This window comes from Colletotrichum fioriniae, assembly GCF_027942845.1.
Source record: "Colletotrichum fioriniae strain IMI 355084 chromosome Unknown scaffold_8, whole genome shotgun sequence".
In the NCBI taxonomy this organism is placed as follows: domain Eukaryota; kingdom Fungi; phylum Ascomycota; class Sordariomycetes; order Glomerellales; family Glomerellaceae; genus Colletotrichum; species Colletotrichum fioriniae.
The window spans coordinates 2,229,643-2,243,214 of NW_027076844.1; the positions used below are offsets into that span (position 1 = coordinate 2,229,643).

The 13,572-nt window shown below is 51.3% G+C and overlaps 4 protein-coding genes across 4 annotated transcripts; 2 read left to right on the plus strand and 2 right to left on the minus strand.

The window, feature by feature from the left end:
* Window positions 1–757: 757 nt before the first annotated feature.
* Window positions 758–7,158, plus strand: N0V96_007402 (uncharacterized protein; the record flags this gene model as incomplete). Its single annotated transcript, XM_053191546.2, has 4 exons — window positions 758–1,225; window positions 1,288–1,891; window positions 1,954–6,440; window positions 6,505–7,158. 4 exons carry the CDS (start codon window positions 758–760, stop codon window positions 7,156–7,158), a joined length of 6,213 nt encoding a protein of 2,070 aa, XP_053051108.2.
* A 502-nt stretch (window positions 7,159–7,660) lies between these two features.
* N0V96_007403 (uncharacterized protein) lies at window positions 7,661–8,362 on the minus strand (the record flags this gene model as incomplete). The annotated part of the gene is made up of 2 exons (XM_053191547.1): window positions 7,661–8,285; window positions 8,355–8,362. 2 exons carry the CDS (start codon window positions 8,360–8,362, stop codon window positions 7,661–7,663), a joined length of 633 nt encoding a protein of 210 aa, XP_053051109.1.
* Window positions 8,363–9,129: 767 nt separating this feature from the next.
* Window positions 9,130–9,945, plus strand: N0V96_007404 (uncharacterized protein; the record flags this gene model as incomplete). Its single annotated transcript, XM_053191548.1, has 1 exon — window positions 9,130–9,945. One exon carries the CDS (start codon window positions 9,130–9,132, stop codon window positions 9,943–9,945), a length of 816 nt encoding a protein of 271 aa, XP_053051110.1.
* Window positions 9,946–10,569: 624 nt separating this feature from the next.
* N0V96_007405 (uncharacterized protein) lies at window positions 10,570–11,559 on the minus strand (the record flags this gene model as incomplete). Its single annotated transcript, XM_065758008.1, has 2 exons — window positions 10,570–11,445; window positions 11,551–11,559. The coding sequence occupies 2 exons, from the start codon at window positions 11,557–11,559 to the stop codon at window positions 10,570–10,572; spliced, it is 885 nt and encodes a 294-aa protein (XP_065613531.1).
* Window positions 11,560–13,572: the final 2,013 nt, after the last annotated feature.

A 13,572-nucleotide genomic window follows, 5' to 3' on the forward strand; every position in this document is an offset into this window, starting at 1 on the left:
TTTTGAGCACCCGTCATCGAGATCAGCCAGCCACAAAGGTGATAACGTTCACACAGCACACCTACCTATTCACACATTGATACGCATTTCTGAAGCTCCCGCTGCATACACCTACCATCTGTTCGGGAAGAGGGGTTGTCTGTTCATCGAGACATGATTCGGATTATCAAACATCTCATTCCCTATCCTTCAGCGCAGACTTGACTGTCTTGGGACACATCTTTCTTGCGTAACATCCCATTGGCTCTTTGAACGAAGCTCAGTCGGCAGACCGAGGTGAACTTCACCATGCCCTTGGTGCCATTCTGCGATGCGAGCATCTTGAAAGAATTGCGTTAAATTTCTTGAGCCACTCATGGTCAACCTGGAGACGCCCGTGTCTCAAACGAGTAATATGATCTTCAGCCCTTGTAAAAACTCGGGATACCCGTTGACCCTATCGATGCTGGTGTACGAGAAGGCGATACTTCTCAGGATCCCTTGATACTATTCGAGCTACTTATAAGTTGAAGCAATATTCCCATTGACTTGGGCGAGCACCAGGACTGTTCATCTGAGAATGCTTGGATTCCGCAGAAACCCATTGAGTGTGTTTACTTCCCTCTCTTCACACTACAAACATTATCCCACGAGGAATCCCCGCTGAAGTGTACATCTTCAAACAGGTCGCAGGAAGCCCTCAAACTCCTCATCTATCCTGTCCGTCAGCTCAGACAGCCAGTCAATCGACGACGTACCAACAGTAGCAGACACAAAGATGTCCGTCTACGCGACTTCTAACCAGGGCTCTTTGACCCGAAACTCCATCAAGCAGGAGTCCAGCGTCGTACATATTGACGAAGTTAACGTCAGCGACGCTTCCAGGTCGTCGTCCATCAGCTTGGACGCCTTGACCATGGTCGCCTCCAACGACGGCCACATGTCATACCGCGTCGTGCGTGTCATTGACACAGCCAGGCGTATCCAGAAGAAGCTCGTCCGCGAGGTTGAGGAAGTCACCCATAACCACTTCCAGACCATCAATCTAAACGGATACCTGGAGTACATCTCTGACGAGCGCCTGACACACATGCCCCCCAAGGGCAGCCAGTGGGATCGTGTCCTCAAATCGGCTGAGTTCTTCGGTCTTCAGCTGGACGAATACTCGCGCCACATTCAGTCCTTCATCGAGGGCTGCTCGCTTGTGCGCGACACAGCGTTGGCCACTTGCTACCTGTTACTTGAGGTAAATTAAACTGTACTACGCCTCCCTGACTACGGCATTGACACTGACATTTGCCTACCCAGCTCGGACACGATCAAGCACAGGCACTGGAGCCCACTTTCAATGCTCTGTATGAGCTTGGCTTATTGCTCGGCCACGCCATCAGACTCAATGGCATGTTCACCGCAAGCGATGCCATCCGCTACGAACTGAGTCGCATCTTCGATAGCATGCTCAAGCTTGTCGGTGACGTTGCCATCTACTACCGTTCCCGGATCAACAGCATCTCCAGCGGCTCGGTGACGATTGACTTTGACGCCCAGTTCGGCTCACAGGTCACCAGGATCTGGACCCAGCGAGAGAACCTCTTCAACCACATGTGGCAGTACAAGCTCGGTTCCAAGAATCGCCGGCTAGACATCACCGCACTTCGTCGTCACTTGCTTCCCACCCGGGAATCGGCAAAGTCTCATGTATATGGACGTGTTGCCGATCGCAAGCTGCGTGTCGATGGGACATGCGAGTGGCTTTCGCATGACTTGCATGACTTCCTGAGCAGTGATGACAAGATTTTCACTGTTACTGGCGGAGAGGGCTGTGGTAAAAGTATGCTTGCCGCATGGGTACGGGAGAGGCTGGAACGCCCGATCAACCGTGTCCAGTATGAGACTATCTCCTACACATTCTGTAAGTTCTCTCGGTGTCTGCACATACCGCGAGTGATGTATGAGCTGACTTTTGGGCCGCAGCAACCGATATACCCTCGGACACAACCCCCATCGCCTTCCTCAAGAGCCTCTTGTCCCAGCTCCTCGAGATCAACGTTGGTGATGTTGCTCTCTTTGAGAAGCTCGAAGCCATTTTTGATCATACTTCACCCTATCACAACAGCTCAAAGCTAGAGAGCGACCTATGGGAGGCCCTTGACTCGAGTTTAGCTTCAATTAACAACAAGAAGGTCAACCTCAGCATTATCATCGATGGCCTCGATGAGGTCTCAGGTGGCGCTACCAAGGCTGGGGAGCTTCACAAGCGTCTCCACGTTAGCATCGGAAAGCTTCCCAGAACCCAAGCAGTGACGTTCTCGCGGCCCATCTCACACCTTGGCGGCAGCGGTTGCAAGCACGTGGTCGTTACCCCTGATCATGTTCGAGACGATATTGAGCTTTACCTCGCCAACAGACTTGGGCGAAGCTGCTGCTTTGTGGCACAGAGCGAACAGGCTAGGAGAGACTTGCTTTGCCAGCTTGCGGACCAGGCCAAGGGCTCGTTCCTGTTTGCCTACCTTGCCAGAAGGCTTTTCTTCGCAGTCTCGGACTTTGGAGTCTTCAGAGGCATCATCGCTGGCTGCAGATCTGACGTCAAGGCCGTCATCGGAGAGCTGATGAAGAAGGTCAACCTCAAGGAGGAGTACGGCGAGAGCAAGACTTACAACCTCTTCACATTCATGGTCAGCGCCCAGCGCCCGCTCACACTCGGTGAGATGACCGACCTTCTCGGAGTCTCATTGTCGACACGCACTGTTTCCCCTGGCGCTGACGTCAGGGGACCTGTAGGCAACACCCAAGGTCTTGTGGTGGTTCGCCACGGTACCTTACGATTCAAGCACTCCACCATAAGGAAGTATGTCCAAAGCCTTTGCGGCTCGACTCTCATGTCTCTTCACGACTCCCACCGCCACCTCACCATGGCTCTTCTTCTCTTTGCCAAGATCAAATTTGGCAACTATACTTGTGAGCCGTCAATGGAGCCGGTCACCGAGGAGACCTTCCATGAGTGCTTCCAAGCGCACCACATCGTCAGCTATATGATGCGTCACTGGGTTGCTCATTTCCGCTCATCATCACTGTGCGGCCAGAATGGCACCATCACCTTGACATCCGAGTTCAAGGATGTTTTCCCCGACTCTATCTTCTTCACCATGCTGGAGTGGCACTACTGGCAGACGCAGTACGCAATTAAGGAGACCATTGAAATGCACAGCTTGAGTCTCCGGATCCGCTCTACTTGTTTTGGTGAGAAGAATCGATCATACCTCCAAAGTCTCATCATCCTCGGGAGTCTGCACCGGAGTCAGTCTGAGCATGCTTTCGCGGCCGAATTCTTTTATAAGGCTTCCCATCTTGGGCAGACCATCCTCTACAAGTTCAGCCCTCTTGTGGTTTCATGTACGAACTTGTTCCTCACTTGCACCGAGACTCTCACCTTCACCAAGCGCACTCAAACGGTGACGCACCGTGAAGAGATGATCAAGTTTATGATTGAGATCTCCAAGAGCAAGCAGGGAGCCCGCAGTGATGCCGTTATCAAGTGGTATGAGGCGCTCGCTAAGCTCTACATCGATATCAAGGAAGAAGAGCTTGCGATGTCTGTCTACAGCGAACTCCACATCATTATTACTGCCCGTTTCGGCAAGGGTTCCAAGAAGGAGGGTTCAATTGCCGAAGCCATTTCAGGCATGACCGTTGTTCTGAAGGCTAGCGACAAGAAGATCCACAACCACGGCCAATGGCACTCGCTCTTGTTCGACACTGCGGACGATTTGTCGTTTACCGATATCCGTCGCATCAAGATTCTCATCAGCCTAGCTGTTGAATACGAGTCCAAGAGCCACCTGATCCAAGCTGAGAGGCTGTACATCAGCCTCTGGCGGGGCATCCTTGAGGTATGCCGTACTACCAAGGTGACAACCGAGCTTCACATCCAAAAGATCAACATTGCTATCGAGTACATCAACTTCCTCAAGCGCGTCAAGCGAACGGAAGAGGCTTGCAACATCATGATTTGCGTCTGGGCCGAGTACGAGAACCAATCCTTTGAGTCCGAAATTATCATGATCCGTCTCAAGGAGCTTGGTATTCTTGCCAAGTCTCTTGGCATCCTCAGCGTATCCATGTCTATCCTGAAGAAGGTTTGGGGTTGGTTCAAGGAGAGGAAGACTGTCGAGAGCGAAGAGGCTCAATCCACCACCACCATCATCACGGAGGTCGTCGAGGAGATCACCGAGACCTATGTCGAGACCAAGACGACCACCACCGTTGTTGAAACCGTCACCAGGGAGATCTGGGAGACCAACTACCAGCGCTGCCGTGGTCGCAAGGCCGACAAGAACTTCTTCAAGTCTTGCTTAGCTATGGTCAACCTCTATCTCAAGCTTGAGAATTGGGCTGAAGCCGAGGTCGTGATCCGCCAGTCCCTCGAAATCACCTGGAAGGGCGTCTTGTCCGTCGACTCCAAGTTGACCATCGAGGGCGAGTTCACCTCGGAGCGCATACTTATCGCACAGCGTCTTGCTTTGTGCTACCATCGCCAGAGACAATTCGAGAAGGCGGATGCGATCTATCTCCGCATCTACAACGCCTGTTTCTCGACACTCAAGGCCGACAATGTGTTGATCTTCGAGGCGGCCGAAGCCTTGGTTCAATTCTATGAGGACTTCCACCGTCACGAGAAGGTTATTGACATCTACGTCAAGCTCCTGCAATACTACCGCAGACATTTGTCTTCTGGTCACAGCCTGCAAGTCAGCATTCTCTACAAGCTCGCTGCTGTCTACCACAAGCTTGGCCGCAGAGAGGCTTACGACTGCTACGGCGAAATTGTTACCATTTTCTCTAAAGACGGCTGCTGCCACGGAAGTGCACTGGATGCAGCCATCATCGTTCTGAACCACTACCACGCTGAAAAGCGCTGGGCCGAGCTGCAGAAAATTTGTGTCACGCTCTGGACCACCTTTGTTCACCACAATCGTGAAATTAAATTCACTCAGGAGACCGTCGAGCTCATTTACGAGCGATACCGCTATGTTCTTGAGTTCCACGCCAAGGTCGAATTCTCGGTTCGCTATAAGCTCACGATCGAGTATCGCGAGACCGCGACCAAGGTCTTTGGCGCCACTGCTGCCATCGTCATCAAGGCTTTGATCGCTCAGGCAGCGTTGTGCGAGACCTCTGAGGAGCACTATCACGAGTCCATTACCATCTACGAGGAGGTTATCAAGAAGACTACGACCACCAATATTGTCTCAGAGACCACGGTCAGGACGATCAAGAAGCGTCTATCAAAGCTCTACGTGACTGTCATCACAACCAACAAGGTTACAACCACCACCACCATCGATCGTGCGATCGGAGTCAGTCTTGAGATCTATGCTCAACTCAAGATTGAGTTCGGCTGGTGGCACGAGAAGACTCTGTCCAAGCTCAAGGAAGTCGTCTTGCTATACAAGAAGATTGGTAACAAGGAGGCCCACTCCTCCATCGCCCAGCTCCTACAGGTATCCATCATTGAGATCATCACTACTGTCAAGATCTCCATGAACCTTCATGCGGCAGCCAAGACGTTGGCTTCCATCTATCTGTCTGCCGGCATGGTTCACTATGGCCAGGATCTTCTTCGACAGCTGCGATACCTGCTCCTCTTCCCTGGATTTGAGGGCGGAGAGAAGGATGTTAACATCAAGATCTCCGGCCAGTCAAGCAAGGTGTACCTGGTATTCTTGATCTCCTTTGAACAGGCTCTCAACGGAGATGCCAAGGTACGGTACAGCTTCTCTGAGCTGATGGCAGATGTGCTCCTCGAGACGGTTCTCTACGAGCAGTACATGTCTGTCATGGCTACTTGCACCGATTCCACAAGGATCGAGACAATCATTGAGCCTGCAGCTCGCCTTCGTTTCGTCTGGCAGTCCCGCGGTCGCAATGGCTTCGTGGACGTCCTTGACAAGAAGCTCTTCGCCTTGTTCACCTCGCGTTACTTCAAGTCTTCCAGCTCCCAGGACGACAGAAATGCCAGATTTGCCTTCTACGTCGCGCTCCTCAACGAGATCGGTGGTGGAATTGCTGATAGGGGCACTGTTGACTTTGGTCTTGTGTCCTGCAAGGCCGCGTACACTGCCGTCAGAAGACTCATGGTCGAGGAGAAGGACTTTATCAGAGCTCAGAGGGTCGCGCAGTGTGGTTTTGACTTTGCGCAATCCCAACGATTCTATCACCAGCGCAACTGCTACGTATGGGGCTTTCGTTTCGCCGAGGTCCTCGCTGGCATCCGCGCAGACACGTGGAAGTCTGCCAGCAAGCAACAACAGGATGAACTGCTTTCTATTAGCCGAAACGTCCTACAACATGTCTTGACGGTCTTGAGAGATGACAAGGTCGAGTTTACTAGCCTCCGCTTCGAGGACATTTCCGGCCTTGTTCGCCTACTTGGCGAACAGAAGAACTGGGCAGAACTCGAGGTAAGTTTCATACAATCTTCAACAACTATTGTTTCTGTGCTCTTTATTGACTGCCTCTTTCCAGAGCCTTCTTACCTCCCTTTGGCGATCCAGGGAGGTCCAGCGCAACTGTGGCGTGTGGTCCCCTGATATCGTTCTGACAATCGGATCCCTCTTGGTCAACGCGCATGAGCTTGCAGGCCACCTAGACCAAGCCATCACCCTTTGCGAAACCATCTACTACAACGTTCGCCAGTCTCGTGGTGGCTTGGATTCTTCCGCATTCTACTTCTCGAACCGTCTGGCCTACCTCCTGCGCCACGCCAAGCGTCTTCGCGATGCTGGGCGTGTGCATTTGGATGTTGTATGTGACCTTGACGAGCATCTTTCGGCAAGCCAAGGCGCAGACAAGGACGAGCGTCTTCGTGCTGCGGCCGACATGCATCTTGACGGCATGCGACGATGTGGCTGGGCCGCCCGCGGTGACGTGAGAAACACGACTGAGATCCTCGAAAGACTGAGAGGATATGGTAAGCTCAACGTGCCATCCATTGAGCATTGGTCGGCGGCGGATGAGAAGAAGGAGACGAGCCTTGTGTGGCCCGAGGCGATCAAGTGGGATCTCGGCAAGCCTGAGACTGAGGTGCAGGCGCCGAAAAAGAGAGATTTGTTGTCTCCGGCCAAGGAAAGATGGAGTCGCTTGGGATTCAGGCGTCTCGGGTCTGAGGTGGCGCACTGAAATTGGAGTTGAGGTCTTTTAGTTTGGATTCTTCTGCGGGTTTGTCGACACTATGGAGGAGTTTTGGGGAAGTTTACACATTGACCAACACTGGGTCACGTCACGTTTCTTTGAGTCATTTTTCCTTAGGTCAATTCGAATTAATGCTGTCTGAAGGATAATAAAAGAGTTGATTTAACCTCAAATATGCATTTAAGTTCGCAGAGAGGCTGGAGATGAGTAAATCAACCGCCATAGCTTGGTTGAAGGTCAAGAGGAAGACGTTAAGTTTACCATAGCAAGATACTCCATTCATGGCCATTGATCATACCTAGAGCGGTTAGACAATCCCATCTAAGATATGGCCAATGGTAAACGCATCACCGTTCATTCAAAGCTACTTGGGTAAGACATATTATTCAGTGCATTTCGACTACACATGTTCAACCAGTCAACAACGCCTTGGCACATCCAGTGTGCCTCTAAGAGCCTCATTTCCTAAATCAAACTTCCACAAATCCTCTCACTTGTCTCTGCTGAAAAACCTTCCCAAATGGGATGTTTTCGCCTTTGGCATAGCCGGCTCCTTGCGCTCCATTTCCTCCCCCTTTTTCGCCTCGTCAGTCCGCCTCCTGTCCGGGCAGTTAAGCGGATATCGGTACAAGTTTTCCACTGTACGATCGCTGACCTCGCCCGGGTCGCCCGGCTTGACCTTGAACTTCTTCGCGGGATTGGCCCCTACTATAAACCCATTGCTTCCGACTGTAACTGCAGTCTTCAACACACGGCCCTCAATGTATGTTGACATGATGTGACGATCATCCCTTGAGCCCTGAGTGGTGATGCGTCTACCTGCCGTAGTTGCCGCCTCAACAAACATTGGTATCTTCTCTCGTTGAAGCTCCCTAGGGACGCCCTTGCCTTCCCACGAACCAATCTTGTCGTCGCTTCCAACCATATGTTGCAGGCCGGCTTTGGGAGTCCCCTCTTCAATCCACAAGTTGGGCAAGGGTCTGTCTGCTCCTTTGGGCGCAGGAATCTCGCTTGTCATGGGCACGTTCCAGGCGTGAACGACTTGGTCTGGACTAATCTTGCGATTGCCATCCTTCTGGACATCACGTACTATACGCCTGACGGATTCGGATTGTCTGTTGTCGAATCATGTCAGCAGCTGAATACAGTCTCTAGATGCGTTTCTCAACGAGAGATGAACTCACTTGAACATTGTAAGCCGGTGGACTGAAAACTTGGCACCAACTCAATTGGCAAATGGTGTAAGGTACAGTGAAAGAATAGAATGTGACTGAAATGATCGTGGTCGTTGTCTGACTAGTCGTTATGAACAAGAATTTGGCCGCGTAGAGACCAAGGTTTAAGTACATTTTCCATTTCGTTAACATCCGCATGTTATCTAGCCGAAATGGCTTTTTCGCCTACAGATTTAGAAATTGACGCCGGCCTGTTCGTGTTGGTTTGCAATTGACGCCAGGACTCTGCCGGTGGCCACGATACACGGCCAGGATCACGGTCACTGACTGGAGCATGTTGGTAGCAGAGTTGCTGCGGGTGTCTGATCAAGGGTTTGCGTCCCTGTAGGCGCTTGGTGGTCGCTTGTATGGTCTTGACGCATCAGATCACATGTCGGCGCTTGGAGAATCAGCCGATGGTTTGAATGCCCTGAAATCTATCTTTAAGCGCTTAGAAATTTCCCAAAAGGTGAGGCGGCCTCCGCAGCAGGTTTGGGGCTTTTAGAGGTTGTTGGTTGGGTCTGTTGTTCTGGCCTGGAGTCTTTTACCCCCTGTAAATGGAAAAACTGAAATAATACTACCTCTGACTGTTGGCGCTGACACAGCCACAACCTCAGCCCCGATTTCCTAGATACTAATATGGCCAGTATTCTTCTGCAGTTTGTTGCTCAGACGATCCGCAACCCTTCATTTTCTAAGAACTTCACCAAATCCGTACTCTTCACCTTTCACTTTTCATCTTTCAATGGCTCCTTCCATCGCATCCATCAAGGCGTTATTAGCACTTGCCGAACACTCCAATTTTGAGGTTCACTTCTCCATCACTACCCCCTATGGCCTTGTCCTTGAACTATCGGGCGACTCTCTTCAAGTTCGCTTGGCGGAGGACAAAGACCCGCTGTCTGCCTCCCCTACGGCACAGGCCGAGTCCCAACTTCCAGTCACTCAGGCCATCTCCGAGCCCCCGTCTAAGATAGAGGGTGAAGATCCCGTCCATGAGCCGCCAGCAGACACGCCTTCACTCCAAACACGCAAAGAGGGACCCCTAGAGTCGGAAGATCAACTAAAATCTCAGTTGAACGAACGGCCAGAACCTCAGGAGGAATATGGTACTTCCCTGCCAGGATACAAATACTCCATTTGGCCAGACTACGGAACCAATTTCATGTGGTACACCTACGGGTGGCCCGCGAACCCTGAAGGCGGCGATAATATCGATGACGACGACTTGAAAGAAAGATATCCCGAAGCGTGGTTCAACGCTTATACGGATTGGTGGAAGCAATATACTGAAGCTTTCATAGCCCAGGGGCTTGACCAGGGTCACGATAATTTACTGTTCAAAACCGCTGAGGAAGAAAACGTTTGGAACATGGAAGGCGCGCTGTTGTCTGCATGGCTGGCGCTGCAAGACGGTGTGCACGCGGTCAGTTATGCACCTGAGAATGTGGACCGTTACAAGTTCGATTTTGAGCGCGACAGCATCGAGAAGACTTTGGGGAACTTCCTTCAATCCATAAAGCTGGATCAGAGACCACTACAGGCGGCTGCTGGGCCATGAAACTCCATTAACTTGGTTGCGCGCAACCGCTCAGCATGTAAGATCGTGTCAATCGTCATTGGCATGTGGTACTTATACGTTCTATCATGAAGAAGAATATAGAAAAATCATGGATTAAGACGATGATCATGGGAACCATCCCTACCACAGAATGCAATAAATCAATGCAAATCCTTCGCCGCATCAATACCAGTCAACTTAGCCAAGACCAGAGCTGGACCCTGAAGCTTTCCTTAACACATACACTATTGGTTCAGATATATAAGTAAACGCGACACTGAGGAGTTCTACATGTACCATTTGTATCACGAGAGATTCTCTCAACACTAGAGACCATTAAACATCATGATCTGTCCCGTAGGTGTAGGTGGGGACTTGAGAATAGATTCGATGTCTCAATGCCACTTTGCCTTCACCTAACCAAGGCTCGCAGGCTTAGTACTATTGGCCGGGCCATGAACGCCTGCTCCAAAAGTACTGTCAATGTCGTCTGTAGCATTAATATCGGGTCCTTTAACCCACATATCCCTACATCTGCAGCTTTTCGGAATGGCCACATGGACCTGCGCTGAGCACCACTCCGCTCTTGCGGGAGCTAATAGATGTCTATTGAAACTGGTCTTCCTAGCCTAAGTTCGAACTCTGAATTACGGACCATTCTCCAGTGTTGGTGTCATTGGTCAAGTTAGTCTGCTTCGTGACGCCGCCCTTCAGGTTCCCGAACTCCACGCTGCCTCCACCAACAGGGCGCCGTAGCTTGTTCTGCCCAGCAAGGACCGTGAAATTTGCCAGCGCGATCTCGAGTCCATTCCTCGTGGCGTAAGTGGGCAACCCAAAGAAGGTAGCGTTGACTGCGTCGTAGTCGATGGTCATCTCAAAGTAGCCGCGGTAGTAATACTCCTGCCACTGCAGCTCTGGGTTCGCAGCTGTCATCCAAGCGCTTCTTTTGAGAGCTTTCTCTTGGGTGATGTTCTGACCCGCCGATGAGGGCGAGGTGACGGCTGTGCCGGCGAACTCAACCCCGATGGAGCCGGCCCCAGTCTCCGAATTGTAGTCCTTTTCACCAAGCCAGACAAGATCACTGACCCATGATGCATGACTATCGCCGGCCAAGAACACTGTGTTGTCGATCCTGTTATCATAGAGCGTCTTGAGCGTCCGGTTTCGGTTAGCAGCGTAACCGTCCCACTGGTCGTAGTTGAACGGGTTCTTGGGTCCATTGGAAATGCTCTGGTTCATCTTGCTGAAGACCACCTGGTTACCAACGACACGCCATCGTGTTGTCGAGGCTGACTCTTTGAGCTGACGATAGAACCAGTTCTCTTGGCGAGAACCCATCAGCGAGCGGCTGGTATCATCACTAATGGTATGAATGTAGCCTGTGTTCCAGTATAGGTCGGTGATGGAGCGATCGTAGTTTCGGGTGTCGAGCATGATGAGGTTAAAGAGGTCGCCGAACTGGAAGCTACGCCAGATGCGCAGGTTGTCGTCCATATCAACCTGACGGAGGGGCACTTCAAGGAGCAGGCAATGTCAGCGTGAACTGCTGGGAGATTTTGCAGTGCTGGGCAATTGGGACTCACTCCATTCGAAGTATGCGCGCACAGCATTCATCTTACGCGCTTCCACAGATATGCCGTCGTCTTTAACAAATGACTGTTCGGTGTTGTTCATTGCTGCGGAGCCGTCTCGGTAAGGGTTGTCCATTACTTCGTGGTCATCCCAGACGGTTATCCAGGGAAACCTTTGGTGGCTGGCGCGAAGGTCAGGGTCGCTGCGGTACTGGGAAAGGCGCCTTCGGTAATCGTAGAGCCTATGGAAGACTCACATCAGTCATGGATCGTTCAATAGGTAGGTCGGCCGTTGACACTTTACGCACGTGTGACATGAGCGGTTGGGCTCGGGGATGCGACCGATAGAGTCTCCCCATCCTAAGCCGCCCACTGGATACTCGCCGTTCCCATATTCATAGATATAATCGCCGAGGTGGACGATATAGTCCACCGAGTCTTTTCGCTCGGGATTCCCGTAGGCATTGAAGAATCCGAATGCTAAGACAATCACGTTAGCCTGAATAACCTAACTACATCATTGTAGCATGAAGCTTATCGAACAAGGTAGCTCACGATAGTTGGCACAGCTATAGACAGCTAGCTTGATTGCCCGTTTCACTTTGGCACCCGACTCCGGCAAGGTTCGAGTTCTGCCAGTGGGGGACTTGACATCGGAATTACAGACATTAAACTGGTAATCTGCTTGTGTCAGGTGACTTCTTTCGGCTTAGGTTGTTAGACCAACAGTAAACTGTGAATGGCTTGAGAGCCTTTGCTTCGACCTGTGGTAGAGTAAGTGAGTTACGCCTCTGGCGTCTGCGTAATACACGTCGACCAACCTTGACGGTGAAGTCAACATCCGAACTCGTATAAGCCGTCCCTGACTTAATCGGTTGCCCATCCATTGATGCGGACCTCCCGATCTTCCAGTCAACGCAGATTGGCGACTTGCTTGCCTTGACGAAGACGTCGTTGTCGTGAGCGTACATTGGAGCTGTGCCCTCAACGGTCACGTTGCTGCGATCATTATCCATAGTTGGTGCAACACGAGTCCAGAGGATAACGCTGTTGTCATAAGGGTCGCCGGATGCTACGCCGTGTGTGAAATTCAGCTGCTCCGGTGTCCATGGCGAGCTACCCTCAGATCGGCTTGCCACTTTACGAATAGAGATACCGAGGAACGGGTGGTGGAGTGAGGGAGAGCCGTAATTAAGGTTGCCCGCATATGTAGCGGTAGCTACGGCGGCTAAGCTGGCTGTGTGAAGAGCCTTGAGAAGATGCATCTTAAGAATACAACGAGTGATTAGCAGTCGAGCAAGGAATAAAGAGATCTTTGGAGCAGCAGATTCCCGAGTTGTTTCTGATCCGGTGCAGCAAGAAAACCCCCACGACCACAAGCTCACTTGTTTGTCTCCTCTTCATAGCAAGAACTGAAACAATGTTATAAGTCAATGGTGCACGTACTCAAGCGTTGTGCCGGTATCCTACCGAAGGGGTGGGGGAGCAGGGCCAGTAGCAACTAGGGAGCCGGAAGTCAATTGTAATTTGTGAACCTTAATACCCATCCAAGTGGTAAAGTCGGGCTCTTTGTGATGCCGAATGGTGCTCCTAGGGCTGTAAAGCCAATCAGTAGTTAACGGGCTTGACTGAGTGCGAGATGACAATTGTATGAATAACGGGTAGAGACAGCTAGCAGTACTCAAGAGATTGTCATCTTCCTTTCATGCTTCAGGTGAGCTACAGCGAAGAAGCTTAATAGTGCGGCCTAAATACTCCACTCCGACCTTAGTTTTTCTATGCACTTATCACTCCTTCGTGAAGGGTCATGAGCGAGCCTGGCATTCATCCCATAAGCCGCTTTCAGGTGAACTAGACCTTGACTAAGTACATTGGCTATGCTTGCTGCGTCTAACTCCGAACCTTGCTCTCGCTGCTTTCGGCATATTTCCCAAACTTGCCGGTATCTTTGAGGTGATGACAGCGTCTTCCAGGCACTAGGATGGTAGTTTCCGCTGCATCTTCTCAACTCTTATGGAGTTGTTCCTGATGACCTTCACCGCCCCGACCACAGCTC